General features: G+C 42.6%; 1 protein-coding gene across 1 annotated transcript; it reads left to right on the forward strand.

The window, feature by feature from the left end:
* Positions 1-120: 120 nt before the first annotated feature.
* Positions 121-24964, forward strand: CHD1L (chromodomain helicase DNA binding protein 1 like). Its single transcript, XM_041464069.1, has 23 exons — positions 121-256; positions 1837-1949; positions 2718-2824; positions 4199-4313; positions 4663-4694; positions 6775-6856; positions 8117-8279; positions 8685-8840; positions 9943-10035; positions 10474-10570; positions 11843-11916; positions 13008-13118; positions 14671-14785; positions 15213-15366; positions 16464-16629; positions 17923-18068; positions 18428-18591; positions 19199-19407; positions 20448-20546; positions 21320-21390; positions 21644-21758; positions 21932-22040; positions 22728-24964. The coding sequence occupies exons 1-23, from the start codon at positions 160-162 to the stop codon at positions 22804-22806; spliced, it is 2667 nt and encodes an 888-aa protein (XP_041320003.1). The 5' UTR covers positions 121-159; the 3' UTR covers positions 22807-24964.
* Positions 24965-27608: the final 2644 nt, after the last annotated feature.

A 27608-nucleotide genomic window follows, 5' to 3' on the forward strand; every position in this document is an offset into this window, starting at 1 on the left:
ACAGCAGCGGCAGGAACACCAGCAGCAGCGGCGGCGCCATCGCGGCGCTCCCTCCCAGCGAGCCCTCCCGCTGCCGGGGCGGTGCTGGGGCTGGCCCCGCCCGCAGCCGGCCTCGGGCGGCGGGAACGGAGCGGCGGTGCGGGTGACTGACGTCCCGCCATGTCCCGCTTCTTCCTGGCGCTCCGCCGCGCCGGCGGCGCCCGGGCCGGGGCTCCGGGCGTGCAGGAGGCGGACGTGCAGCGGTGGGGGCTGACAGGTCAGCGGGGAGCCCGGGGAAAGGGTCGGCAGGGAGCCGTAGGGGTGTGGGTGCTGCCAGAGATGGCGGGAGGCGGCGGAGGGGCCTGGCTGCCCAGCTCATAGAATGGCTTGCCTTGGAAGGGGACCTTGAAGATTATCCAGTTCCATCTCCCCTGCCATGGGCAGGAACGCCTCCCTCTAGACCAGGTTGCCCAAAGTCCCATCCGACTTGGCCTGGAACACTTCGAGGGATAGGACATCCACAACTTCCCTGAGCAACCTGTTCCAGTGGCTCACCATCCTCACAGTAAAGAATTGTTTCCTAATATCCAATCTAAATAGACTCCCTTTCAATGTGAACACATTCCCTCTTGTCCTGTCACTGCAGGCTCCTTTAAATATTCTTACCCCATCTTTCCTGTAATTTCCCTTCAGGTCCTTCAAGGCCTCAATTAGGTCACCCAGAAGCCTTCACTTTTCCAGCCTGGACAACCCCAGTTCTCTCAGCTGTAGTTGTCTGAGCTCTGTACTAACAGCCCTCAGGCTGGAAATAAATAAAAGTGCACATAAAGTGCTCAAAGTGACCTGCAGTTGCTGCAGAGATGGCATTGCTGCCATGCTCCCCACTCTGTGCGAGCCTTCCCCGGATGCTGCAGTCCCTGTCCTTGCCTTTGTGGTTGGGTGGGTGTTTGGGCCAGGGCTGAGCTCGGCTTTAACCCCCTGGTGCTTCTGCACAGCTTCAGGCAGCTCTGGCTTCGGGACAACATGAGCAAGGGTTGACCTGTTCAGTGGCCTCTAAACGGGCGTGAATTAAAGTGCTTTCCACTGCCTGGAGGGTGATGTTAAAGGGCAATGCCAGGGCAATCCTGCCCACACATTTTCCTTAGCGGCTGGAAGTTCTTTCCTCAGTCCCCCGACTGGTTTAGGTTTGTGTATCCTGCGGGCTGGTGAGTTTCTTCATGCTACAGTGTGCACATTTTCCCAGAGAGGAGAGGGCAGCAATGCCACAATACACATCACTTGAGTCCCAGTACAAGGAAAGGTCTTGACAACTCCTGTGTGTCTTGTTTTGTATTCATTTTGACATATTGTGCCCCATAATAAGGATTGCAATGATGGTAGTAGTCACAATGGCCTATAGTGGAGGTCTGCCTTAGCTTTAAGTACAGAAAATCTGGAAAACATCTTGTTGAGAAATTATTATTCTACAATAATAGATTGTGACAAACATTTCTGGAAGCCTGAAGTGTGTCCCTGGCTCTAGTACTTACATATTTTAAAAAGTGATTCAGGCTGAAAATCAAGCTGTCTTTTAGGAACGCAAAGTACCAGCCTAATTATTAGATCAGGTTCCTTGTACAGACCTGTTGCAATGGCTCAGGGCATTTTTGTGTAAATTTCTGAATATGCTTTAATTTAATTGCTATAACATTGGGGTCTTTGCTGTCCAGGAGGGTAAAACAGCTTCTGAAGGCTGCTGTGCTTTTCCTGTAAGGGAGATGTTCGGGAAAGCCTGTTCTGGGCAAGACCTGTTTCTGTCTGGTGTGTGTATGGAGTGCATTGGGTGACTGTAAGTGTAACAAATCACTTTATTCCCAGGCATTAAACTTCGTCCCTATCAATTAGAAGGTGTGAACTGGCTGGTGCAATGCTATGAAGTCCAGCATGGCTGTATCCTGGGGGATGAGATGGGCCTTGGGAAGACTTGTCAGGTGTGTCTTCTTCTTCTGGAAAATGATCTTTGCTTTAATTTTTGGGTTTTTAGCCTAATGTTTCTGCAGAATGAAAAATAAAAAGTGCCCTGATTCCCCCCCCACCCCTTCAGAATTCCATACTCAAGTGAGAGCTCATTGTCTCTTTCAGTCCTTAACCACTTAAACCAAGTCCTGAGTTAAGTCCTGTGTAACTCTAAATAGGTTTCAGGGTTTTGTAAAAAGATGAGTGGCCATTTTATCCAAACACCTTAATGCATAATTCATAGTGTGCAGAGTTGAAGGCACAATACACAGCCAGTACAGGGAAAATAATGTCCTTTTGATGCACTTGCACCAAGGAGATTTTTATGTTTGTCAACACTTGGATTAAAATTTATACGTCTTATTTTTTCAGAGGTTTGTTGGATTTTTTTTTTTTTTCAAGTTTTTAAGTGGGTTTAAGTTTTGTTGGAAAATGACTTTTTGTGCTTTGGATCAGCTGATTTTATTCAATAGGTCTTAAATTCCAAATAGTTTTAGAAAGTGATGCATGGTAGACCTGGTTTGTGACTGTGCAAGAAAGGGGCTTCTTATATTGAGGTCATGTTTTAGGATCTAAGCCTTTTTGTCTGTATCCCACTTGATATTCTGTTAACTCTGATTTGTGATAATGAACCTATGGAAACTAGCTGCAAAGCTCAACAAGGAGACAGCTTCTGTAGGATCAGGCTATTGGGTTGAACCCTTCCCTTGTTATAAAAAAAAATTATTTTCCTTGCCTTTTAGACCATTTCTCTACTTCTTTATTTGACAAAAAAGTTATCCAACAAAGAGAGATTTCTGATACTTTGTCCTCTGTCAGTTCTGAGCAACTGGAAGGAAGAGCTGGAGAGGTAAGTTTTAACAATTGTCTGGCTTACAATATTATTGCTCAGACTTGCAATTGCAAAGTTTGCAAGTTGCAAGATTGCAAATATTGTTTTCAAATGTGCTCACTCCAACACTTTCTTAGGGATAGAAAGTAAAAAGGGAAGCTGCTACTAAACCAACAAATCAATGCAGACTGAAAATTGTTTTCAAATGTGCTCACTCCTTTCACACTTTCTTTTTATCCTTTCAAAGGGATAGAAAGTAAAAAGGGAAGCTGCTACTAAACCAACAAATCAATGCAGACTATGCAGTTAATGCATGGTCTTTACAATGCTGTGGTACACATAAATCCATCCATCCTATATTACTGGCTGACTTTCAGTCCAAATGCCTCCACTAGCTCCTTGCTTTTTATTGATTTATAACCCTCCCTGCTTAGCCTCTCTCAGGCAAAATCTGCTGAAGACAGCCAGGAATCTTCATAGTAAAAGGTAAGACCCACGCTGGGGAGCATGCTCACATATGCACACAAAATACATCACACCTGTGCATGCAGCCCATCCTCACTGGGGTGACAGTGCTGATGTGTAGCAGGGTGACAGGCTGCTGTGCCTGAAATATGTACATTTGTGGTCTGTAGCCCACAGATTCCTTATAAGAGGAAAGACTAGAAGTTAAAGGTTAGAACAGAAGTCTGTCTTTGTGGCTGTCAGCTGATGATGTCTCTCAGCATCTGAAGTCATCCAGGTTACATTCTGAAGTGAGCTGGCCTGATTTGGATAGACGTTGGGTTGGAATAGTTGGGAGAAAGTGTATTCATTTGTAGAGCAGCAGTGCAGCTTTCCAGAAGGAATACTAGGTAAATAGCGGTGGTGGGATTAAATGAGGAAGAATTGTATGGTCCAACAATTGGAACTGGTTTCATCTGCTTTTTGACTGAGAGAATATATTTTCAAGGTCCTGACTAGGACCTCTTTGCTGCAGACATTTTTGTCTTTATTTTAGTATGATCCAGGCCAATTCTTTGGCCTCATCTGGGCCAACTGTATTCATTCACCTGCTTCTTATGAACTTTTTTCAGTTCAGAATAGCCGTTAGGTCATGAGACTGGTTTTCAGTTGTCTGCCTAGGACTCTTACAGCTAAAAGAATGTAGGTTTATTTAGGACTTGTCCAAACCAGAGCCAACAGCTGAGGTGCCAACCTGAGGTGAAAATTATGAAGGAGTGAGATTGGAAAGCTGAGAGCCAGACACATCTCACAGGAGTGTAAGGTGTTTGGATAGGAATTCTCATCATCTGTGCAGCGGCTTGTTTGGTAATGAGGTCCTGGGTCATAAACACATGAAAAGACTTATCTTGGCTCACTGTTTTTGCTCTGTCTTTCTCTTAACAACAGGCTTGCTCCAGGTCTTTCTTTCATAACATATGTAGGCAGCAAGGAAGAGCGACCCAAACTGCAGGAGAATCTGAAAGGGCACTCTCACTTCCATGCACTCCTGACAACATATGAGGTACGTGATGTCTGTCACTTGAAAGGGGGGCTCAAGTTTTGCTTGCCTTTTTGATTCCTCTGTATCACCCAGTTCATGCCTTGTCAGCCTATAAGATTTCTCACTTTTACCGTTCTGGTTCTCTTCCCCCCTCTCCCTGGGTGGAGTGTGAGTGAGAGGGTGTGTGGTGTTAAAACATGACATGCTGAAGGTGTCATGTAGCTGTCATTTTTCTTCCTCAGGTAGTAAGTGCCTTCATTCCACTCTGCACCTTTTCACCATAGTTTGCAAGCAGACAGAAAAATGCTCTGTTTCTTAACTGATGTATTTAATTAAATCATAAATCACAGTTCATTTTTTTTCATTGCAGATTTGCTTGAAAGATGCAGCATTTCTAAAGTCGTGAGTGTGGTTTTAATTTCTTCAAATTTAAGTCTGGATATCTATCAACGATTTCTTAAGTGGATATTTGTATGTACAAGATTCTGTGCTGTTTCACAAGAGAGAGGGATGTTCTTGGCTTGTGATTAGAACTTTGCCTTTTCCGACTTTCAGTCTTTAATTTCAGCTAAAACAATTGTGAACTTCCCCCAAGGACAGTTTTCAAGCCAGTTAACTCAAAGCAATATGACACATAGTGACTTACAGCAGTACATTAAGTATCAGTCCAGCAGAGGACATCCTCAAGAGCTTCAGGTTATAAAGGTATTAGTTGCAACATTCACTGAAACTGACCTGCATTATATAACAGTGATAATGTGTTATGTCCTGAAGTTTATTGCCTCCAGTCAGAACTGTGGAGGGCTTGTGAAGCATTATGCCTTCTATAAAGACTGATTATTCAGCTGGAATTCAGCCTGTAGGAGGTACTGTCACGGTCACGCAGAATTCCACAGGCATCTGCACTTGAAATGGGGAGGAATTTTCCTTTTTCTTAGCAGTAGTGCCAGTGCCTTGCAGTGGTGTTGTGACAAATGCTGGGGGCAGCTATACATAATGAATGGCTCAGTATCTTTGTAGAAGCACAAATCCAGTGGCCCCCGCTGGCACAATTTTGTGTCTGTTGGGACGAGTCAGGCCCACAGTGGGCAGGCACCCCCTGTCTTTCAGCAAAGCACCTGTCCTTGGCCACTGGAAGCTGCAGACTGTGCTGCACATCATGGTAGAAGCCAGGTCTAATGAAAGGTAGCCATGACTGTATTGTCCTTACAGTTTCATATCACGTTCTGCATTGCTGCCTATTATTCTGTTTATTTTAAAGTGTAGCCAGGTATGTAGCACCCAGGGAGAGCAAGCAGCCAGCCCTAGTATCACAGAAATGTCAGCTCCAGAGTAATTTCCTACTTCTAAAGCTAATAAATAACCTCAAAGGCATGTCACTCAAATTTAGGGTTTTGCCCTTTAGTCTTCCTTCTGAAATAAAGTGGTTGCTAATCATTTGTACCTTGTTCTGTGTGGGAGCATTTGGAGCACTTTGTAAAGGAGGGTCAGAGTTATCAGATATCTCCCCACCACAACTCCTTACAAGCCGCGTAACAGCACAAATGAGTTGAGCAAGAGCCATGCTCTAATGGAATAGATGAGGGATAAGACTGCTCTGCACATGAGCTTCTGCAGTGCTGCACAGTGCAGAGTCCTTTGGCAATTCAGCTCCTGAGCTTGCAGAATAAGAGTAATGACACTTGATTGTTCTGGCGATCGAGAACCTCTCTGATATAGCAGAGAGGGAAAGCAAGGCAAACAAAAAGCCTTTTTAAGAAGAATGTAGGTCACTGTGATTTCAGATGTTGTGTTCCACTGGGAATAGAAGTGTGTGGGTGAGAAAAGACAGAGGTTGTTCATGCTTTCTCTCCCCTGGAAATGACTCTGATGTGGAAGTTGAAACCCTAGTGATAAGGAGGCACAGACACTGAAAGTTGAGAAGATGTGGAGTTTCAATTAAGCCTAGTGGATCTACTGGATCACCAGTGATTCTGCAGCCTACTGGAGCACACTCTGCATAGAGCTGTATGAACACAGAATAAGTTGAAGCTCCTGTCTTGGGTGATTTGCAAAAGCCTTGGGATCACTCTTCCATCACTTCCATCACGGCCTCATGATCGTTGCTGCGTTGTTGCACAGGTGCTAGGGCTTAGTTTCATGTCTCTTTTTCCAAATCAGAGACCTGAATGTTCAGCAAACTTGTGCTTATATCATTTTCCTGATGGTAACAGGGGTGGAGAGAGAAGCAAGAAATTCAAGTGAATTTTGTTAGTCTTGATTTCAGAAAAAACTCACCCAGACTGTAGTTAAAAACCTCTGTCAGCTCTTCAAAAACAGTACCTGTGAATTTCACCCCACTTCTGGTGTTTGCTTGTTGTTCATGGGATGGGACCCCACCTTAAGTTGAGACAAGTAGAGCCACCACTTACTTTGGTCTTTCTGTACTTACAAGAATGAACTGTCAGCCCCTAACTGAAGATGCTGTTTTTTGCTTGTTCAGCTTTAACTGGGCTGCCTTGGTTGTAGATGAAGCTCACAGACTGAAAAATCAAAATTCTCTCCTTTACAAGACACTTTCTGAGGTAAAGTAATTCGTCTATCTTCTAGTGCCTTAAGACTTTTCCCTTTTCAGATTCTCTGTGAATCAGTGTGAATCATCACTTGTTTCCATCAGAGCTGGTGAAAAGATTCCCATATTTAGTGGCAGAGAGATAAAGGCCTTGTTGGCTTTGCCCACTCAGTGGGCAGTATTTGCAGCTGCCCTTTCATTCTGCTTCATGTTTGGGCTTGCCATGTTGGAGCAATTTGAAAGACTTGAAAAAGTAAAGCAGCCAGACATGGTGCTGCACCACAGCTCTGCTACTGCAGAAGCAGATGTCTGGCTGACCTAAGCAACAAGAGGCCATCTCCAGCTCGGACAGGGTGAAGGAGCCCTTGCCTAGCTCATGAGACCTCAAGTCTTCAACTACTGACTTCTACTGTCCCATTTAATGGACGCACCCTTGTTTACAGAGATTAGGAGAATTGCTCCAGCTTCCAAAGCTCCCAGCCAGAGTATCACAAATGCCTGAGTGAAGGCTGCACTTCTTGTCATGGCAGTGAAACATCAGCATTTGGTGTGTGCTGGCATCAGCAACAATGTACTACAATACATCTTGGAAAAGAGGGGGTTTTATTGAATTCCTGAAAGTCTTACATATTCTGAACATACTGTCCATATGTAATTCATATGTCTGTAATTCAGGAGCTGTGGTTATAAGCACAAAAAAAAATAGATGGGATTCACCTCATCTCTCCTCCTAACTTGTTTTCTATTACCAAACTTGTGAGAAATTTGTATCTTTCCAAAATCAAACATATTTCTCAAGTCTCTTTATGGGGATTGCTGTGAGCAACATGCACCTGATAGTGTTTGTGTGTTTGTCAGAGTTGCTCAGCAAACAGAAATGGAACTTAATCTGATGCAGTTTCATTTCACTGCCCTATTCCAACTGCATTTTCCAGTTATCCCTCCTTATCTAACATCTAGTGTGCAGTATTAGACTGTAGACTGCATGGACCTGAGCATTTTAATGGAGTCAGTTTTGTACTTTGTTCTTATTTTGCTTACACTGAATTCCTTGCACTGGTGCCAGCCTTGTCAGTTTGGAGCTGTTTGACTGTCACACCATACCTCATGTTTGGATGGTTTTGGCAAATCTGCAGCATTCTGCGAGCAGTTCTGTGCTGGCACTCATCTTCTAAGTTAAGCCTAAGAGTGGTGTAGGTGGACTTGTATATTAACTAGCTATTCATTACAGACACTTTTTCCTAATATTTTGTTTTATTGCTGTTTTTTTCAGTTCTCAGTAGGCTTCTGCCTGCTACTCACAGGCACTCCAGTCCAGAACAGCCTCCAGGAACTGTACTCCTTACTCAGCCTTATTGAACCTGACATCTTTCCCCAGGACCAAGTGAAAGAGTTTGTTGAGTATTACCAAGCTATTGAAAAGGAGAGTGAGCCAGGTCAGTAATAACCAACACTGTACTTCAGTCAGAACCAGCTTTTATCTTGACTAGGAAACAACCATGTTGTGTCCTCTTTATTTGCCTTCTTTTAATGATAACAAGCTTTAAAACAAAGCCAGTAAAACTAATGATTACTTTTAAGGAAAGAGCTTTCTTAATGTAGTCCCAAGTGTTGCAAGTATGCAGCTATGTTTTGGTTTCTCTGTTTGCAAAATGTGGCTTGAATGGTTTCACCAACAGATGTGAGATTCCTTTTACATCTGTTTTGAAAGTGTACTTCTGAAGGTATTGTATAAATTCCTTACCTTTAACACAGTATTCTCCTCTGGTTTTGGGTGGTTTTTTGTGGGTTTTGTTTGTTTGTTTGTTGATTTTTTTAAATTTCTCCCTGCCTCTGCCTAGCCAAAGAATTGCACAGTCTTCTGCAGCCATTTCTGCTTCGGAGAGTCAAATCTGAGGTGGCTGCAGAGCTGCCAAAGAAGGTGGAAGTGGTTCTGTACCATGGAATGTCAGCTCTGCAGAAGAAGTACTACAAGGCCATTTTGACAAAAGATCTAGGTAACTGGGCATTTTGAAGTCTATAAATTATTTTTAAAAACCAAACTAATTTCTGTTGTACATGCAAACTAATTCCTGTTGTACATGCATGCTCTGTTGTAAAGAAGCAGAAGTTGCTTTGGTCTGCGGAATATGTACAGAATAAATATGCCAAATTTGGGTTGCTTAATTTTGGTTTTAGCTTGTGGTAAAATAAGAGACATAATCTATTGCTCAAGTATTGTAAGCTAGGAAGGGTCAGCTTGAGGATCTGCTTTGGGCAATCTCAAAGTAATTAAAGTAATTAAAAATACTTATCACAAGGTAAGCCTGCTCCTATTGCATGTTTTTGTATTCAAACAAAAAGGTGGTACAAGAAATATGTGGTTCTCTACAAATTTTCCAATAGTAGCACACATGCCATAAAGCAAATTTCAACCTACTGGATGCAGATAGGAGTTTTTTGGGAAACTGCAGGGTTATGTAGACAATGCAACCACCACCATCATGTGGTTTGTTAGTGCTTATTTGTTGGAGGGAAATTCAAACTGGGGAGTTGCAGATGCTTTCTTCTTCTAGGGCTTTCTAGCAGTTCGCATGAACATCACCCAGAAATCTGAAACTTCATCTTCTACTGTAGTCAGCATATGTGCATGCTTTTTTTTTTAATTCCTCACAAAAATGCAACAAGGAGATCTTGTTGCCCAGGAGATCCTGACTGTGCTTTGTGTGTGTATATTTATATTTATATTTATATTTATATTTATATATATTTGAAAATGCAAATGAAATGCACCAAATTTCTTTCACTTATTTTGATGATTTCACTCAGAAAAATTACAGTGACATTTTCCAGGGAGTCCAGAAAGTCAGTGAGTCTGACAAGGCAAAGTAGTGCTTATCAGGGTCTTATTTCTAAAAGCTTGTCCAGAAAGTGTGAGGGAAATTTTTTTTTGGCCCATGAAAACAGATGGGAAATTCAAATCCAGATGTCATTCACAGAGAGAAATACTCCAGTGCTGAAGCACTTCAGAGCAGTGCTTAGTACAAGACATTCCCAGTCACAACCATTAATGGAGTGTGGGCTTCCCTGCTCTGCTTCTTTCTCTGCTCTTTGTTCCAGATGCATTTGAAAATGAAATGGGAAGGAAGGTTACACTCCAGAATGTCTTAATTCAGCTTCGGAAGTGTGTTGCCCACCCATACCTCTTCAATGGTAGGAAAGCACTGTTCTCTTTTGGAACAGAAAAAATCACTTTCTTGATTTATACAGTGGTTTTCTATTATTAGTGTAATGCTTAGAAGAAGCAAGTAATAAACACTCTTGTACTTGAATCAGTAGCAGCTGTGAGTTTGTGACCAGTTCCAACACATGACAGTTCATCAATAATGATGAATAAACTAGGGAGACTGTGTGAAGTCTGAGTTTCTGACTGCAGCTTTCTATTTCTGTCTTCTGTCATCTAAGCAATCACAATGTTTTGTGAACTACTGAGGGTGTCATTTGGAGGTAGAGAAGGACCGTCCCTATCTTCTCAAGAAAGCATTGTGTCGCTCTGCTCAGCTAAAGCGACCATGCAGACACACTGAGGCTTACACAGAATTGTTGTTTCTGTGGTTTTAACTCTGCTTTTGAAACTCCTTTCTGTTCCAGGTGTTGAGCCAGAACCCTTTGAGATTGGAGACCATATTGTTGAAGCCAGTGGCAAGATGTGTTTGTTGGATAAGCTCCTTTCATTCTTGTACGCTGGGTATGTCGTGTTGGGATGGGGGTGGCATAGGGAGAAAAAGTAATCTGGGAAAGCAAACTGCTTTTTTTAGCTGTAGATTGAGCAGTTGTTCATCACAACACAAGCACTGACCTATTTATTCCACATTACTCACTACCTGAAAGAAGTAAAAAAAGCTCAACTGGAGATGGCAGAAGAACCTTGAAGATTTTTGTAGCTTCCCTTTAAGCATTTCTCAAAGCACTTGACTAGCTCTCTCACATGCTCTCATATTTGCCATATTTGAGAACCTGGGACAATAACCATGTGACTTGGTATTCAGCATATCTGCTTTGATTGTGAGTTTCCTGAGAGTGGTTTCTAATGCCTCGGTTGAGTTCCTTTGTGCTAGCATGCCTTTGTTAGCCTGGGAGGCACAGTCCATGGCAAATGGGAAGAAGAAAAACCCAAGAATAAGCTGAAACTTCAGAAGTTTTGGGATTGATGTTCAGAACCCCTTGTGTTGTGTCTGGTGAGTTCAGAACCTGGAATCCAAAGACCAAAGAAGAGAACTTCGACAGCCGTTGTGTAGCACCTTCTGAGTGGCTACCTCTCCACTGAATGCACTTGTGGAGTTCTGATGTGATTTTGTTGTCTTTGTCCTGCTGTGTAGCACCTTCTGAGTGGCTACCTCTCCACTGAATGCATTTGCTGCAGGACCAGCCCTGTGGAAGTTCTGGACTGGGAAATGTCTGTGTTCTGCTTTAGGGTGAAGTCTGATTTAAACAGAGCACTGTCTGAGGCCTAAGGCTTGGAGGGAGGAGAGTTGATTTCTTAACACCCTTTGTAGGCAGAGCTTGATCTTTGAAGGTTATTTGCTGGAGAAGGAAGTGTTCTGCTGTTATAGAGATGCTGATATTACATTTTCCCAGAATTTCAGATGCATTGTAGTGTGTGATTTGAGAGCTCTCACGTGGTGAAGAAGACCTCATCATGCTAGGCTGAAGCTGGGGGTCCTTTTAGACAGGCTCCTTGCCAGCGTGCATCCAGCCAGCAGCAGATCTCTGTCAGAGCCCTGTTACTTCTCTTGACTCCACACTCTGGACATAGCAAATGATGAAGGCAGATAAAGCTTAACTGATTGCAATTAGATGTGGAGCTGAAAATGTGCTGAGGGAACAGGCTGTGATTCTGGGAGGCCTTGCTGTGTAACAGGGACTGATAATGACTGGTTAAGCTATTGTGACCCCCAGCAGGCTGTGAAATGCTGTCACAATATGCTGAGGATCACAGGATTTCATGTTCTTCTTGCAGAGGCCACCGTGTGTTGCTCTTTTCTCAGATGACACAACTGCTTGATATCCTGCAGGACTACATGGACTACAGAGGTACGTTGTGCACACTTTGATAGGAGAGGGCTTATCCTAATGATCTCTGCCAGATATTGTTCCTGTGATTTTGGTTGATATGTCTGGGATGGGGAAAGAAATGTGATGAAGATTTATTGGTTCTTAGTAGATAGGGACCATATTCCTGCAGCAGCTCTGTGAGTTGGAGAGTCTTGAGTTCAGCTCTTTGCTGTTACCAGCTTCCTGAAATGAGCTGACAGTTAAGTGTTCTTCAAAGTAGCTTTTGTGCCTTGATGAATTGGAGCTAACAAATGGCAGTGTAGCAATGTTTCATTATATACCTGTGTTCAATTGTGTACCTGTGTCCTGAAGTAATTTCAGTAAAGGTAATAGGCTTGCTCTAGATTCATTTTTTCCACCACAAAACACAAACTGAGCCACAGTTACACCAGGAAATTAATTTTTGATTAAAACAATTGTTGACAGTGGGGCCCCAACATGTCTGAGGGCCGGTTGGATCAGACCATTTTTGGCAAGGTTAGCAATGTGTTCTTGGGACATTTTCTTTTGTTTCAATCCACGTGGCTCCATGCCTACTTAGGATTTCCCATGAAAGAGGCTTTTGTTTGGTGTTTATGGTTTTGGACAACTAATAATGTAGGATAAAGCCAAATGTAGTGCCATATCCCATACTGCATGCTCACAGCAAAGCACACTGAAGGCTGTGGGAGTTTGGATAAGGAGGATCTGATGGTTCTTTGCCTGCTTTGTGGGGCCAACAGCCAGCACAGCATAGTCTGAAATGGGACTGTGTGCTAATGTTCTTTTACTTGGGCTCTGAATTTTCCTGTTGTGTTTCCAAGCAGTAAATTAAATGCTAAGAGTCTCTGCTTCAGACTCAGCTAAATTACTTTTTACCAACAGTCAATCTGGAAGTCAGGGTCATTACCTCAGTTTATACGAGGTTTAACTGGGAAAACATGAAGGAATTGAAGGCAATCAAATGAGAACCAAGCCAGAAGGATATGGCACAAAAAGATTCAGGACAGCAGTGAGACAATAGAGAATGAGGTAAGAGGGTAAGAGCAAAGGCAAAGTTTCAGAAACATTCACACTGTTTGTTTGGAAAGGCTACAGCTACGAGCGGCTGGATGGCTCTGTTAGGGGTGAGGAGAGACACCTTGCCATCAAGAACTTCGGCCAGCAGCCCATCTTTATCTTCCTGTTGAGCACCAGAGCAGGTAAGTAAGAGAGACAAACAACCCATCTTGCTTCTGCACTCTTATTTTATTCCCTCTGGCAGGGTTTCAGGGAATTCTGAATTCTGCAGAGCCTGCTCCTGTGGGGGATTTTTGAGGGAGACAGGACACATCCTGAACTTGGGTCTCTCATCTAGGACATCTGGTTTCTGTGCTTTCCTTTTGGCAGCTGATGCCAAGATCCTTTTCATATTGCAGCCTCTTGAGTTTATTTTATTCCAAGTTCCATAATGCCTGTCTCTGTGCCAGTTTGAGCTTAAGGAATCTCACTACCATTTTATTTCTGCAAGCATCAGACTTCAGGCAGGAACAGACTTCCTTTAAGTAAGCTGGTGGAATTGCTTCTCAAGTTTGCTGAACATGGACGTGCTCAAACAGACTGAAACGAGAGTCTTTTACTGTCCCAAGGCTGCAGAGAACTCCATGGGACTGCCATCTGTGCTGCTTCCCCTCTTCACTCCCTGGGCAGATCTTTTACACAGTTTCAAACCTCCCTGTCTTTTTGTTCAAACAAGCGCAGAGCCAGGCTTCTGCTTGTCTCCAGAGGAGGAATCCACACTGCTTGGTCTCAAACATCAAACTGGAACCAGGTCTTCCTTAGGGCTTCTGGTTAGACTTGTCTTGATGAGCCTGCACCACAGGGCACAGGGGGTAGCACACAGGGATAGTGAGGGGAAGACCCTAATGCTGGATGTGTGTCAGGAGTACGTGTGTCTGTCACCACAGTGCCTGAGCTCTCCCATGCCAGCCAGACTTAGGGTTGTTTTTTACAGCACACTGCTATGTCTGGCCAAAGCAGGTGTGCTAACAGTATTGCCATTGTTGTTACATTATGGACACTGATTTTCAGGTGCATGACTGTCTCCACTTGCAGGGATATTCTGATTACAGGGAAGGTAAGAAGGTCTTGTCATGAGCTGGGGAAAATGTAAGGCAGCAGACTGTCTCCTCTTGAGCTACACAATGTGGTAACAGTAGAGGTATTTTAAAATGTAAAATTAACCGGGTTTTTTTATCTTTTTGTTTCACGAGAGCCCAAGTTCTAACCTCAAAACCTTTAAATCTCATAAACACCTGGGCTCTGGTTATTGTATAGTTTGGCTTGGTGTTTTCCACTGTTTCAGTGGTATATTTACAGTTGGTTCTGTGCTGCAGCCAAGTCATGACTTGGGCGGTCCCTTGGGGCTTCAGGGAAGCCAGTCCTTGCAGAGATAATCTGCCTGCCAGCAGAAGAATTATGTCTGTGTTCATCAGTTTTGACAATCAGACCCTTTTGTATTGGTTCACTCATACCCTATGTTTTTTGGTTACACTGCATTGTACAGCTTCTTTTTTGGACTGTTGCAGGAAGCTGGAAATGGAAGGCTTACCCATCTGTCTAGATCCTTAAGAGACTTAGATTTGGGTTTGAGAGATCAATTGGATTAGATACAGTTGATCAGATCTGACAGAACTTTGCACAGCATAAATTCTCCAGCTTCTCCTTTATTTTCTGTTGGTGACATATTTTATGACCTCCTTCTTTTGTTTTTAGGTGGAGTTGGCATGAATCTGACAGCAGCAGATACAGTTATTTTTACTGATAGTGATTTTAACCCACAAAATGACTTGCAAGCAATAGCAAGAGCTCACCGGATTGGGCAGCACAAGTGAGAAATGTTACTAGTTGTGGTTTGGTTGCTGACTCTCTTGGCCTCTCAGTATTACTTTCCCCTTCCATAGGCAATGGAAGGTTAAAGTATGAGGATAGACTGAAGATCAAAGGGGAGCAGAGAGGACTTTGTGTCTTCATTTTCCAACTGCAGCCTCATACAATCTTGTCCTTGTCATGTATCTAGGGTGGGAAGTTTGTAAATTTGGAGTAGGGGATGGAGGGTGGAGGTTTGCCTGCACTTTTGCAGTGAGCATTTCTCCTGTGTCAAGTAGAATCGTATCAGCATCACATTTCTGCTGATTATTTTTGATCATTTTGTTCTTGCCTTCTTTACCTACCAAAGGAGTGGGTGAGGGGAAAGTAAATACCTTATTGCACCTCAAAACAAAGTAAGTAATAAGAATTTTCTTAAACTTTTCAAGGCCTGTAAAAATTATCCGTTTGATTGGGCGAGATACAGTTGAAGAAATAATTTACCGAAGAGCTGCCTCGAAGCTCCGTCTGACCAATGCCATTGTTGAAGGGGGGCACTTTGCTCTGGGGGTGCCCAAGCCTCAGGGAACAGCAGAGTTGCAGGTAAACCAGAGTTATATCCTCAATTTGACTCCAGTAACCACCTTAGAAATGTGCCAGAATGTTTCTGTGTTTACGTCGGATTTGAACCTCTGCAAACAGTTGTGTATTGACATGACGGCTTTTGTATGTAGGAACCAAAACAATATCCGAGGTCCAGACAGCATCTGATGTTTGAAGACAGTTTTTGCAATTTTGAAGTGTGTTCATTGTGGAAAAAGGGTGTGTTGTCTTGGAGAAGAGGGGAAGACAGACCTTTCTTTGTCTTACTTGCTTTTTAATTATAATTAGTGGAAATTATAAAAAGTGGAAGGTGGACTCATTGTTTCTCTAACTGATCTGTCTCTGGTGCTTTTCTCTCACAAACAGAGCTGACAAGAAGTCAGGTGATAACCTAGTCAGCTTTTGGTTGTTAGTCTGAAACTCTGTCAACCTTCTTTTGACTTCTTGGCAAATACAGTGTCTCAGAAGTCAGGGCATGATTTATAATTCTGACCTGAAAGCTGAGGTTTGTGTTGAGAACTTGGCTGCAAAACATGAAGCGAAGTGACATTTAAGGGAATATATCCCCTGTGTGCGGCTAAACCTAGAAGAGGTTTGGATTTAGTGTATCCTTTCCCCTTCTGCCTGCCCTTCCTGCCCCATTTGTGTGTATCTCAGCAATTAAAGTTTCTGTGGGAGAAGTGGAACTGAGCCCATAGGAAATTCCATGTTGATATTTTTCTCCCCCTGGATTTTTATGGTATTTAGGCTTTTGTTTTAAACGGGTTGAGGGCAAAAGCAAGCCTGGCCTTTTTGACTGTGAAGAAAGCTGCTTGAATGCAGTCAGTACAGTGATACTGTGTCATTTAGCCCTGAAGAAAAATGACTGTTCAAGTCTGGATGAGTTATGATTATGGGAGATATGTTGTTGGGGCTTGTCCCGTCAGGTGCTGGGAGAATGGGACTTCTTAAAGAATAAGTATTTTGACAGGCAGCCTTAAAGCTTAGGTTCCACCACTCATACATCCTTTGCTTTTAAGCCTGAGAAGCTCAAGACACTGGGATTGACATGGAATTAGAGGATAATAATACTGAACTTCCCCTTCTCTTTGTTAAAGCTGAGTGAAATCTTGAAATTTGGCCTGGATAAATTGCTCTCCTCTGAGGGAAGTACTGTACAGGATGTGGAGCTGGAAAACATCCTTGGAGAGACAAAAGGAGGGCAGTGGATAATGGACACTGTGCTGCCACAAAAGGAAGAGAATGAAGAGGAGGATACAGAGAGTAAGTTAAGAATCTAAATAGCTGTGTCACTTGAGTGCTGGTAAAGAAGGCTTCCCAGGTAGGGGTGGCATTTTTCAGGCAATAAGTTGAAAAGCAGAATTGTAATTAAGTTACTTGGATTTTGTTTGTGACCTATCCACAAACGTTACTTCTGAGTGCTTATTGTGTCTTTATTTGCCTGTTTGTAAGATAATATTAACAATACTTGTCCAGTTTTTGTGGCTGAGATTTGAATTCTTTTTCATATTTAATATCTCAGATGGAAATTCCTGAGAAATTGGGAAATATTGATATTGTAGCTACTGCTTTTTCCAGAGAACCATTAAGATAGATCTGCAGTTTTGGAGACGTTTTAGTAAGTTAAGGAAAGGTTGTGTAGCAGGTGCTTAATTTTTTATCTCCAAATAAAGGATTATTGGCTATGAAAATCCAAAAGGTGAGGTAAGAAACGCAGAGTCATGGTGTCCATAGAATTAAAACAAACCTACTCTGTCTTCAAAACTCTTCTTTCCAGCCCAAATTTCACCCAGCTGTGGTTAGTTTTTCATAGTCCCATACTACCTGAAAGTAAATTCTAAGGATACTTCCCTCTTTCAGTGTCTTCTTTCCCAGAGAAAGACTGAATTTTTGTCTGGGTACACTGTAGCACTTAAATATAGATTTGTGACTGAAGCTGAAATGTGGCTCTGCAGGACAATTATTGTCCATCCAGCAGCAGTTGCCAGCAATGGGTAATTATTTGCTGAGAGTTAGCCAAGCGTGGTATTTTCTGGTGATGACTTAAAAGAGGGGCAGTGTTACCACACTGTGTAATAAGTATAGGGAAAATAACTCACGTGGTGAGCAGCAGCCCTGGGCTGCCAGAGTTCTGTGCTTTCATTTCATTTGGGAAGTCAAAAGCAAAAATGTACTGTCCCTTTTCAAAAGCTGCCTGTAACTACATAGCAAAGCTGAATGAATTCTCCAGTGGCAGAGATGGAATGACCAAAGCGAACAGCGATGGAACCACAATTTAAAATAATTAATTAAATTAAATAGGAAGAAAGCTTCTTGCCAGTCTAAACATGTTAAATTATCTTAAATTAAAAGCTTTTGTCAGAGGAAGCAAATTTTAATTCTCCTGTTTCTACATGATACTGACTCTGGTCATACCAAAAAGTTGTGGGAGTGAAGATCTTTCTCTGCTGAGGGTAGAACAATGTCACAGAAGAGCCAGAATTTTTGATCTCACTGTACATTTTGGGTGTTAGTAGGTTTCAGTTCCTTTTCACACTTTTAAATTATTTTTTAAAGGTCACATTTACGTGTATGAAGGCAAAGATTATTCCAAAGAACCCAGCAGAGAAGACAAAAAAGCATTTGATCAGCTTTTGGATCTTCAGAAAGCATTGACTGAAGAGACCAGTAAGGAAGGGAGAGCTCTCCGGAACAAAGCAAACGTAAGGCAGATGTGACAAGGAACATGATGCTCTTTCATTTGCTTGTGGAAAATGAAACTTGGCAGTTTTCTCTCTTTACCTACAGCTTGCAGAAGGCATGTTAAAAGATTTGGATGTCAGTGTACTAAAGTTGGTTCTGGAATCAGGGCTTGACAATTCACCAGTTGTAACAGATCTGAGATATGCTGTAGTGGGCACTTCTATAAACTCAGGTCACACACGTGACATTTGCCAGTTGACTTCTGATGATTAAGACTTGTGGACAAGTAAACAAATGGGAAAGGAATGTAGGTTAAGGAGGGCATCAGACATGGCTTTAAGATGAGCAGTTTGTTTCTGTGATACCTCTTTCTTTCCAGGCCCTTCTCACAGGCCTTCGGGAACAGTCAGCCAGGAGGAAGCACTTGCTAACTGAAGAGGAGCTGGAGGCTCGCAGGAAGAAGCGCCAAGAAGCAGCAGCAAAGAGGGCAAGGCTTATGGAGGAAAAGAAGGCAGCAAAAGCAGAGGCAGAGCACAAGAAAAAGTATGGTTTGTATTGCATCTACTACTTGTGAACTGGTGTCTGTTGCACTGTATTCTTGGAATGTGTCTGATTGATGGAAATAATATGCCCAAACTGCATAACATGGGGATGTGAAGGTGGGAAGATGGCTTGAGTCCCTAGCAAGGGTTCTTTCCTCCTGAATACCCTGCCTGACTTTACTTTAGTTCATAGAGGATGTCCTGAATAAGAGCCCCATGTCTGACTGTACGATCAATGAGCGTTTGGGAGAAGCTTTCTGAAGTGTCACAGTTGGCTCCTATAAATTGCTCTGACATCTGTGACTCTCTGGCACATCTTAACTTTCTCCTTGTTATTTCCCAGGTGTTCTTCCTTTTCACCACTCCACGTAGCTCCTTGCCCTTTGTTATGTGCTCACTTTTTCCATGCCTGCAATTGGCTTATGACATTGGCATGTGGCTCCTAATGTTATAAATAAGAACTTTGGTAACTGTTGTTCTGGCCTAAAATGGGGTGGGAACAGAGGGAATGCAGGACTAGGTCTCCTGTGTTTCACTGAAATTATTTAAACCAAGCTGTGTGCCCCCACCTTTGATTTTCATTGAACATCCTCTTCTCTTGGTTTCAGGATGGCCTGGTGGGAGGCCAATCATTACACATCTACCTGCCTTCCTTCAGAGGAAAGTGGCTCCGAGGAAGGGTTTGAGGAGGATGAGTTGGGGCAGAATGTGGATTTAGATTACAAAGATGAAGGCCAGAACTATATTAAATACGTCATGGGAGATGTAACCCACCCCCAAGCAGAAGAGGAAGATGCCATCATTGTCCATTGCCTAGGTGGGACTTGTGAACAACGGGAACAGGACTGTTGTTGGGAGGAGTGAACAAGGGAGCTGAATTGTCCCTAATGGTTCCATAGTTTCTAATTCTGAAATAATTTGGATTTGAGTCTGACTTAATCTCAAGTGGTGCAGAGGCACTACAGCTTCTACTCCAGCATGTATAACCCACATAAGTACTAGCAAGGTGTGCAAGGGTCTTTGCATGCCAGCTCTGGATTTATGGGTAAACCTCTTCAAAGGTGCCTGTAGGGCTTGAAATTTTATATCTGTGGCTAAATGATGACAGTTCTCGAGAGCAGGGTCTTTTGTTTATCCTACAGTGGAAGCTGTAGGAATCAAACTGAGATACTGAAATTCATCTTCTTTTTTCGGTCAGCAGAGAGAGACAGACACTTCCAAAGGCTGAGGTCAGAGTTTCTTGGTGGTTGTCTCTCAACACTGACAGTACAGAGGCTCTAGGTTAGGCTAAGTTAAGGCCCTCTTTTAAGGCATTAAAGACATTAAAAGGAGTTCCTCCTGAAGCAGTGTTGGAGCTGCTCTCTGTCCAGGGCTACAGCAAAACATCAACATCTGCTTTGGCTTATGCTTTCACTGTGCATGAAAGCTCATGTTTGAAGTGCAAATGCCAAGTAGAAGTGAAAGACTGCAAATATCAAACGCCTGGTGTGGGAAGCCCAAGGCACCAATGTGGGGACATGCTACATGCATGCTCTGTGTACCTATATGTATGTATGTATGTGAGGATACTGTCAGGTTTATATGCTCAGTGGTATGGTTAGTGCTTGTTTCAGCATTATTGGTGAACAATAAGGAATTTTTCTGTGGGGTTTTTCAGGGAACTGTGATAAGTTTGTTTTTCTCCAGGGCTGAGGTTTATCCTTTAGGATAGTCTCTTGAATAGTGGTTGACTTAAGTTTGTATGTCATATCTGGTTTTGATAATCATTCATTGTCTGTGTACAGAGCAGGTGCCTTTCCTGCAGGGGTGGCCTCAATGTCACTTCTGAAAGGAATCTAACTTGTTATTTCATTCTAGATGACTCCGGCCGCTGGGGAAGGGGTGGTTTATTCACTGCTCTAGAGGCTCGTTCTGATCAGCCAAGGAAAATATACGAGATGGCAGGAAAGATGAAAGGTAAGAGATTAAAATATGACCTGAGGCCAAGATACTTGAAAGAGGTAAAACCTCACTGACACTGCAGGAATGAAGTGCCTGGATACCTCAATACTCATGTGTTTTACTCTTTCTCTGGATATGTGCATCCCTAGCTCTAAAAGTAGTACTTCAGCGGGTACTTTGACTTGGCTTGTTTGGAGTGTGAGAACTCTGTGCAGAGGTTGGTCATTCCAATCCATCCTGCAAGTCATAAAAAAGGGGGAAAAACTCCAAACTTGTACATTATTCACAGAGTGTTTTTCACTAAATAAGACAGAGCTCTGCATCTTCTGTCAAAGTCTTCTTCATTCAAGAAGGATGAAGGCCACCTCAGGCACCATTCAGCTGAGCCATTGCTTCCTTCCAAGCACTAATCTTTTCCTGAGCATATATTAACAGTTTTGAGATACCTGCAGCTGGTTAGGAATTAACATCTTGCTATAAGATGGACCTGTTGATCTTTCTAATTTCCTGCTAATTTTCCTTCTTCCAGAAGATGCTTTCTTCTCATTTCAGTGTCTCTCTTTCCATTTGTTGTCTTTAATTGGGATGTGGGTGTGTGGTTGTGTGGATCAGGGGAAAATGTTTGTCTTGCTTCCTTGGGCAAAAGATCTGACTGTTGAAACCATCATGAGGAGATACAGTCTCAGAGAATAATGCAGAATTTGACAGTGAAATTACTGCTTCATTGACTGCTTGTTTACTCTTCAGGACTGATTTTTTATTGTTGTCCTGTTCTCTTTTCTGGACAGATCTGGACTTAGGAGGAACCCTGCTATTCCCTATTGATGATAAAAAATCTAGGAAAAAAGGACAAGATTTGGTGAGAATGAGAAGCTCTTTCCTGTTTTGCTCTATCCATATGTTTTTGAAGCTGTGTGAAATGAACCTTATGTCTTTTCACAGTAATGGCACTGATTACTGAACATGGCTAGTTGCAGTTAAATATTAGAGATAATGAGTTCTTTCTTCATTTATTAAAGGTAAAAGTTAGTAATACAGTTTTCCGGTACTGTCACTGTGTCTCTTAGTACTGTATATAGATTGTATTTCAATTTATTGTGTTTTCTCCTTAGCTGGCCTTGATTGTAGCTCAGCACCGAGATCGGTCCAACAACTTGTCTGGCATTAAGCTGTCAGCTTTGGAAAAGGGCCTGAAGAAGATTTATTTAGCAGCCAGGAAAAGGAATGGTAAGTGTCTGTGCAGTAGAACAGCGAATCCGTACGTGTGTGGTTGCACCTAAAGATGATGACCGATTTCCACCTCTCTGTTGTTTTTTTCTGAAGTGAAGTGAGATCTCCATTACAGATAGGCTGCTCAAAAGTATTTCTTCTGTTTTTTATTGTCTCTGTTCTCTCCTCAGCAACAGTGCATCTTCCACGGATTGGGTATGCAACAAAAGGCTTCAACTGGTACGGCACCGAGCGGCTCATCAGAAAGCACCTGGCAGCTCGGGGTGTGCCCACTCTTATGTATCCTTTTGGAGTGTGTCTCATTCTGTTCACCATCTAGTACTGAAATGATCCTGTAAATATCTTGGTAAATGCAAAGTAAGGAAGTCAAGGCACAGATGCCACAGTCTAGCTAAACAACCTGATTTCTCTCACTTTGCTGTCAGCATCCAGTATTTCTGACAGCATCCAGGTACTCAAAGACTTAGCATTTTGGGTGATAATGACAGATGAGTGTGATTCAGCATGCCTGTCAGGATTTGTTAGAACCAGGTGCTAGTCTTCTGTTGACAGCATGGACTTACCTGTATATGCCACATCTGTGGGGGACATGACTGGAATTTCAGATTAATGGAAGTGACTCAGAAAGCAGCAAAAGTGAGAATATAAAAAAACATTACAGTGTTCCAAACAGGTGATAGCCTGTTTCCTTGGCTGAGCATGATGAAAGTTGGTGTGTTAGGACAGGCTTAGGAAGGCTTTCACCTTCCAGGAAAGGAAGCAAGTTTAGAAGGAGGCTCTGTTTTGTCACTTCTCTTGGAAGACATTTGCTATACTGACACTGTCAGCAATTCCGTGAAACCAAAAACCTGAAACAAAGACAAAAGTATTCGGAGCATTCTGGCTTTCTTTCTTGGTAAATCTGTTAGTGTACACATTGGCTGGTACTTGTTGACACTTGACAGCATTTCCTTGACATTCTATTAGATACTACTTCTCTAGGAATAAAGGTTCTTCCTCTGCTTCTCAGCCATATTCATCTTCAACAACAGTCTCAAAGCCATGACGATGAAGTAATTTCACCAAGAACATGCACAAAAAGTGACCATCACTCAGGCAGTCCCTGTGCATTCATGTCAGAAACATTATTCTGTTTCTGACATGAATGCACAGCCATTATTCACACCTGTACCTCTCTGCTGTGACTGGCCCCAATATTTGCATGTTGTCAGTGGCTCTGGAGTGGAATGAAACTCTCTCTGACTTCAGAGTCCAAAGAGGAAGGATCTTGGCTCAATCCCAGATCTCTTTTGGAGATGGAAAATTAAACTTTTAACTGATGCTCCATTGTTATCCCTTACATTAAGTTATTGTTAGGGCTTGGAAAACAGTATTGTTTAGCTGCATTTCCCTGCCCCCTCACTCCCTCTCAAATTTCATACCTTATCTCACTATACTTCTTTTCAATCAGCTTTTTAGTGGTTACCTGGCATTCAGTCTACATGTCCACATATAGCTCAGCAGAAAGGAACCTGTTAACTGTACGATAACCACACAGAATAAATTGTTTACACTGTTCTCATTTCTCAGAAACCCATTTGACTTGCATTTGTTCAAATATAAAATTTAGCTACCTAATCATGTGGTTATAGTCTAGAAAAATGCTGACCAGTATCCTTGGTGAAGGTGTGCAAGGCTGCCAAAATTTGAGACTGACTATAAATGATACCTTTCCTTCTCCCACAACTCTTATTTCATTACACAGCTTTTTGTTGCAGCTGTAGGGCAAAACCGGTTCCTTACTGCTGTCTAAAAAACTGTGTGAAAGGTTCTGTGACCCTTTGATTCACTTTTTGGGGCAGAGTTTTTGATGTTGGTTTTGCTCTACTGCAGGAGAACTTTCCTGTTTTTCACGCTGTTGACATTATTATTAGCCAACATATTTTTAGGGTGTTTTTGTACAAGCAGGCAATTAGTAGCTCTCCTAATAAGTGCTGTAATCAGGGAGACTGTGAGGTGCCAAACTTAATTGAATTTGAAGTTCATCTTCCAATAGGAAATCACCCCATGAACAGTGGAAAGTATGTCCCTAAATATCTCATTGCCAACATACATCTCACTGGCTGCGTTTACACTGCCCCTGTGGCACCATCTGGTTATTTAATAATTCCAGGCCTGCCATGGCTCATCATGCTGATTGCTGTGCTCCATACGAGGAGAAGCCCTCCTGAGCTGGATACTCTGGCCTTCCCTCCTGGCTGTAGCAAACAAGCCCATGGGATTTGTTACCTCCTTTCACCCTGCTGGAGCTGAGGGCAGTCAGTGCTGCACAGCACCTCTGTGGGTAAGACCTTTCTTGCAGCTGTTCCCAGGAATAGCCCCCTCTGCATTTGGCAAAGTGCCTGCAGGATCAGAGTCTGCCTGTGAGGGCTTGGAGGGGTGAGAGGTGGTGAGTGGATGTACCTTGTTTTCCCGTCTCTCAAACTGGCCCTCTTCCAGCAGGCCGGCTGGTGGCACTGTTAATCAGCTGCAGCAGCTCACAGTGCTTCTCCAGCCTGGAAAAAACGCTCCCTCTTTCCCAGAATTAAAACACCAATTACGCTTTTTTCTTTGGCAGCTTGACTGAACACATAATTTCAGTCTGCAGACTCAAGGCTCTGTTCCTCCACCTCTTCTTTTTCCTGCATGTTTATTGCCCTTTGTTAAAAGCTTTAGTTCCCAGCTATTCCGGTGCGTGCAATCTTGTTCCTCAGCTTCACGCACACCTACGGGTTTTCTGGCCACCAGTTGCACGTGAACAGAGGATTTGTCCTGTGGCTGGGTTCCCCAGAACAGACTGAAGTAGTGTGTCTGCCCCCACTATGGCCAGCCATTCCTTTTTGAGGCCTCATGCCTTCCCTTGTTTCAGCCTCTGTCCTGTGCCCCCCACCCTGCTATGACTGACTAGAGTTACAAGGGAGAGGAGGGCTGACTGTTAATGTCCCTTACCCCTTAAGGTCTTCAGGGAGCTGAGAGGTCCCTGTAACACAGAGGAAAAGGCATGATATGTAACAGATTCTAGCCCTCTTAACTCAGGGGAAAGTAAATAAATCAGGTTCTTGTCCTCTCTTGTCCTTTTCAACTGTACAGATGAAGTCTACCTTATTTTGTTCTCTTTAAATATACTTAGGAAATGCTTCTGGAGTATGGGGACTTTGTTGTGGGTTTTTTGCTTTCTTTTTTTTTTTTTTAACAATGTTCTTTAGTATTCTTTAAATCTGCTGAACCCAAAGAAAAGCTCTACCTCTGCCTGCTTTGAAATGGAAGTGAGATATCAGCTGAATCCTGAAATGGGTTTTGCAGAATCTCAGCAAAGTGAAGTTTTTCTAGTGTTGCTACCCACCACCATTTCTCTTTATTTGGGCAGAAATCATGTATTTCAGATAATTAATTCCATAAAGGGTTCAGCAGCCTTTATACAAGTTGCTATACAAAATAAATGTGTCATGCTGTTTCTTCAGTGCACAGTACTATGCATTTTCCCTTTCTAAATAACAACCACCCCAAAAGGGAAGGAAGGAGTTCTTTTGTAGTCATGTCCCTCTGGCCTCTCTCTCTCTCTTTTCTTCCAAACAAAATTTTTTGCAGCAGAAGAGCTGAAAAGTGGCACCTTGTGCATTTCTGCCATTGCACGTTTACTTAAGCTTTGGATGTAAGCTGCTGGAGTGAGGTCAGCGGCTGAGAGCACGGTCATGCACAGCTCAGACTGACTGTATGAGCAGTTTCATCAGACAGGACCTATGAAGTGACATCCAGTCTCAGGAAAAAACTTTGCACCCCGTGCTGGAGGCTCCAGCTGATACTATATAAAAGCAGGCTGTAATTCAGAGTGACATTTATACTTGTGCTGGCTCAGCTCACACTTGTGTTTCTTGACAAAGCATTGCCTCTGATTCTCAGGGCATTATGCACACAAATTTTCTCTTTAGTGGCCTGTAACTTGAGAATGATCCTTCTTTTCTATTCAGGAAGTAGTAAAAGCAATACCAAGCACAGAAATCAATCAGGTTTTATGGACATATGTAGACATGTGATTTTGTCACTGAATTTTTTCAGAGACAAAAATTACCTGGATATGTCACTGTGTGTTGGGAAAGGTGGAGCCTGGATTTTGAGGAAAGAAGAAGACTGGTTTCCAAGGTGATGGAAAAAATCTACTGCATTCAACCTCAGTATCTTAACAAAAACATTGTATGTGTGTATCTCCAAACAGAGCAGAATCTGACCCACAAAAATGATCAATAGAAAAATATAAGGATAAGGAGATTTGATTAATTTAAAAATAAGCAAAGCCAAGGTCCTGGAGGAAAAAGAAAAGCAAACTTTTGAGCTGAGAGATGCCTTAAAAGTGTAACATACATGTCAAATTATGTGAAAACTCCCATTGCTTTACAGTATATGATCCTGGAAGAGAGAATGTAGACCTTTATTCAGATGATTTCAGTGAATAGCAGATTGCTGATGCACTGTGATCAGCAAATCAAAGTGTAAGACAGAATGATTCAAAACCCTAAAGGATTTGCCATAAGAAAGGATAATATCCACATTTCAGAAAGTGCCTCATCTCTTTCTGGTTTTCTGTCCAACTCATGCTTTCCACGGTGTAAAGTCCAAGCCTGAGGAATGCAGTAGATGGATTAGTAGAATTACATATGAGTGTCTTCTCTAGAACACAGATGTCTGTATGATTTTGAATTTCCTGCAAGTGTGTGTATTTCATGTTGGACTGCATTATCCACGCATCTTGGCCCTGGTCAGATACCTGGTCAGGTACTGCATTGGTGGGAAGGCACATAGACCCTTCAGAAAATGTGATGAAGACAGGAACTGTCTGGATCCTCATGTTTCAGGCAGGAAGAAAATGTCCCTGCTTGCACTTGTAACATTTTCCTGTGTGTTTCTTCAAAGCTAAGGATAGAAACAACCCCCTCAAGGAGCTGTGTGAAATGAGAATGCTAATCATGTTGCTGTTGAAAAAAGCAAATCAACAGAGAGTTAAGGAAAGAGAGAAGTTGCTTTTTGTAAAATCTGATAAAGGCTTTGGTTTTGGTGGCTTAAGCAGAAAATAATTATTTAATTAACTTGCTGAAATAAGTGCAGGGCATCTACTATCCTTTCTCTGCAGCCTCCAGTGAATTTGAGGTTGCAGCATTGACATTCACATGATAAGGATTGCCTTTTTTTCCACAGAAGAGAGACAACTTTGGAGCAAATCAAAGGTATTTATGCTCTCATAAAATGATATCAAGTCTGCTGCAGAAAGGGATGAAGAATCTGAAATCATATCCCTTTCTTGTGTGCCACTTCATGAAACAGTTTGGGCCTGGCTTCATATGTGTGCACTAGCTCCTCACCTATCTGTGTGTGCGTCTAAGATCATGCCAGAGAGCAGGGCCAAACCATATACTTGACCACTTACAAATCCTTCCTGGCCACTGTTCCATAAGGAACAGGAAAAGATCAAAGCAGAGGAGAATGGAACAGTGTAAGTGTTGTGCATTACAAACACACTCTGGACCAGAGACCAACTTTGTTTGACACGGACATACTGGAGTCCACTAACGTGATTCAGGGATTGCCACATCTGACACACCAGGAGCTGGGATTTTTTAGCTTTGAGAAGAGGCTTCAGAGGGGAGCTGATGTGTGTAAATGTGTATCACTGTGTAGAAATATCACTTGGAAGGGAGTAAAAAAGTGGAGCCAGACTCTTCTCAGTGGGACCTAGTGAAAGGAAAGGAGGGAACAGGTGCCAACTGAGAAGCATGAAATTACATTTAAATGTGAGAAAAAACCCATTTTTACTATTCATGTGTTAAACACTGGAGC

This window comes from Pyrgilauda ruficollis, unplaced genomic scaffold (genome assembly GCF_017590135.1).
Source record: "Pyrgilauda ruficollis isolate IOZ18807 unplaced genomic scaffold, ASM1759013v1 scaffold17, whole genome shotgun sequence".
Taxonomy (NCBI): Eukaryota; Metazoa; Chordata; class Aves; order Passeriformes; family Passeridae; genus Pyrgilauda; species Pyrgilauda ruficollis.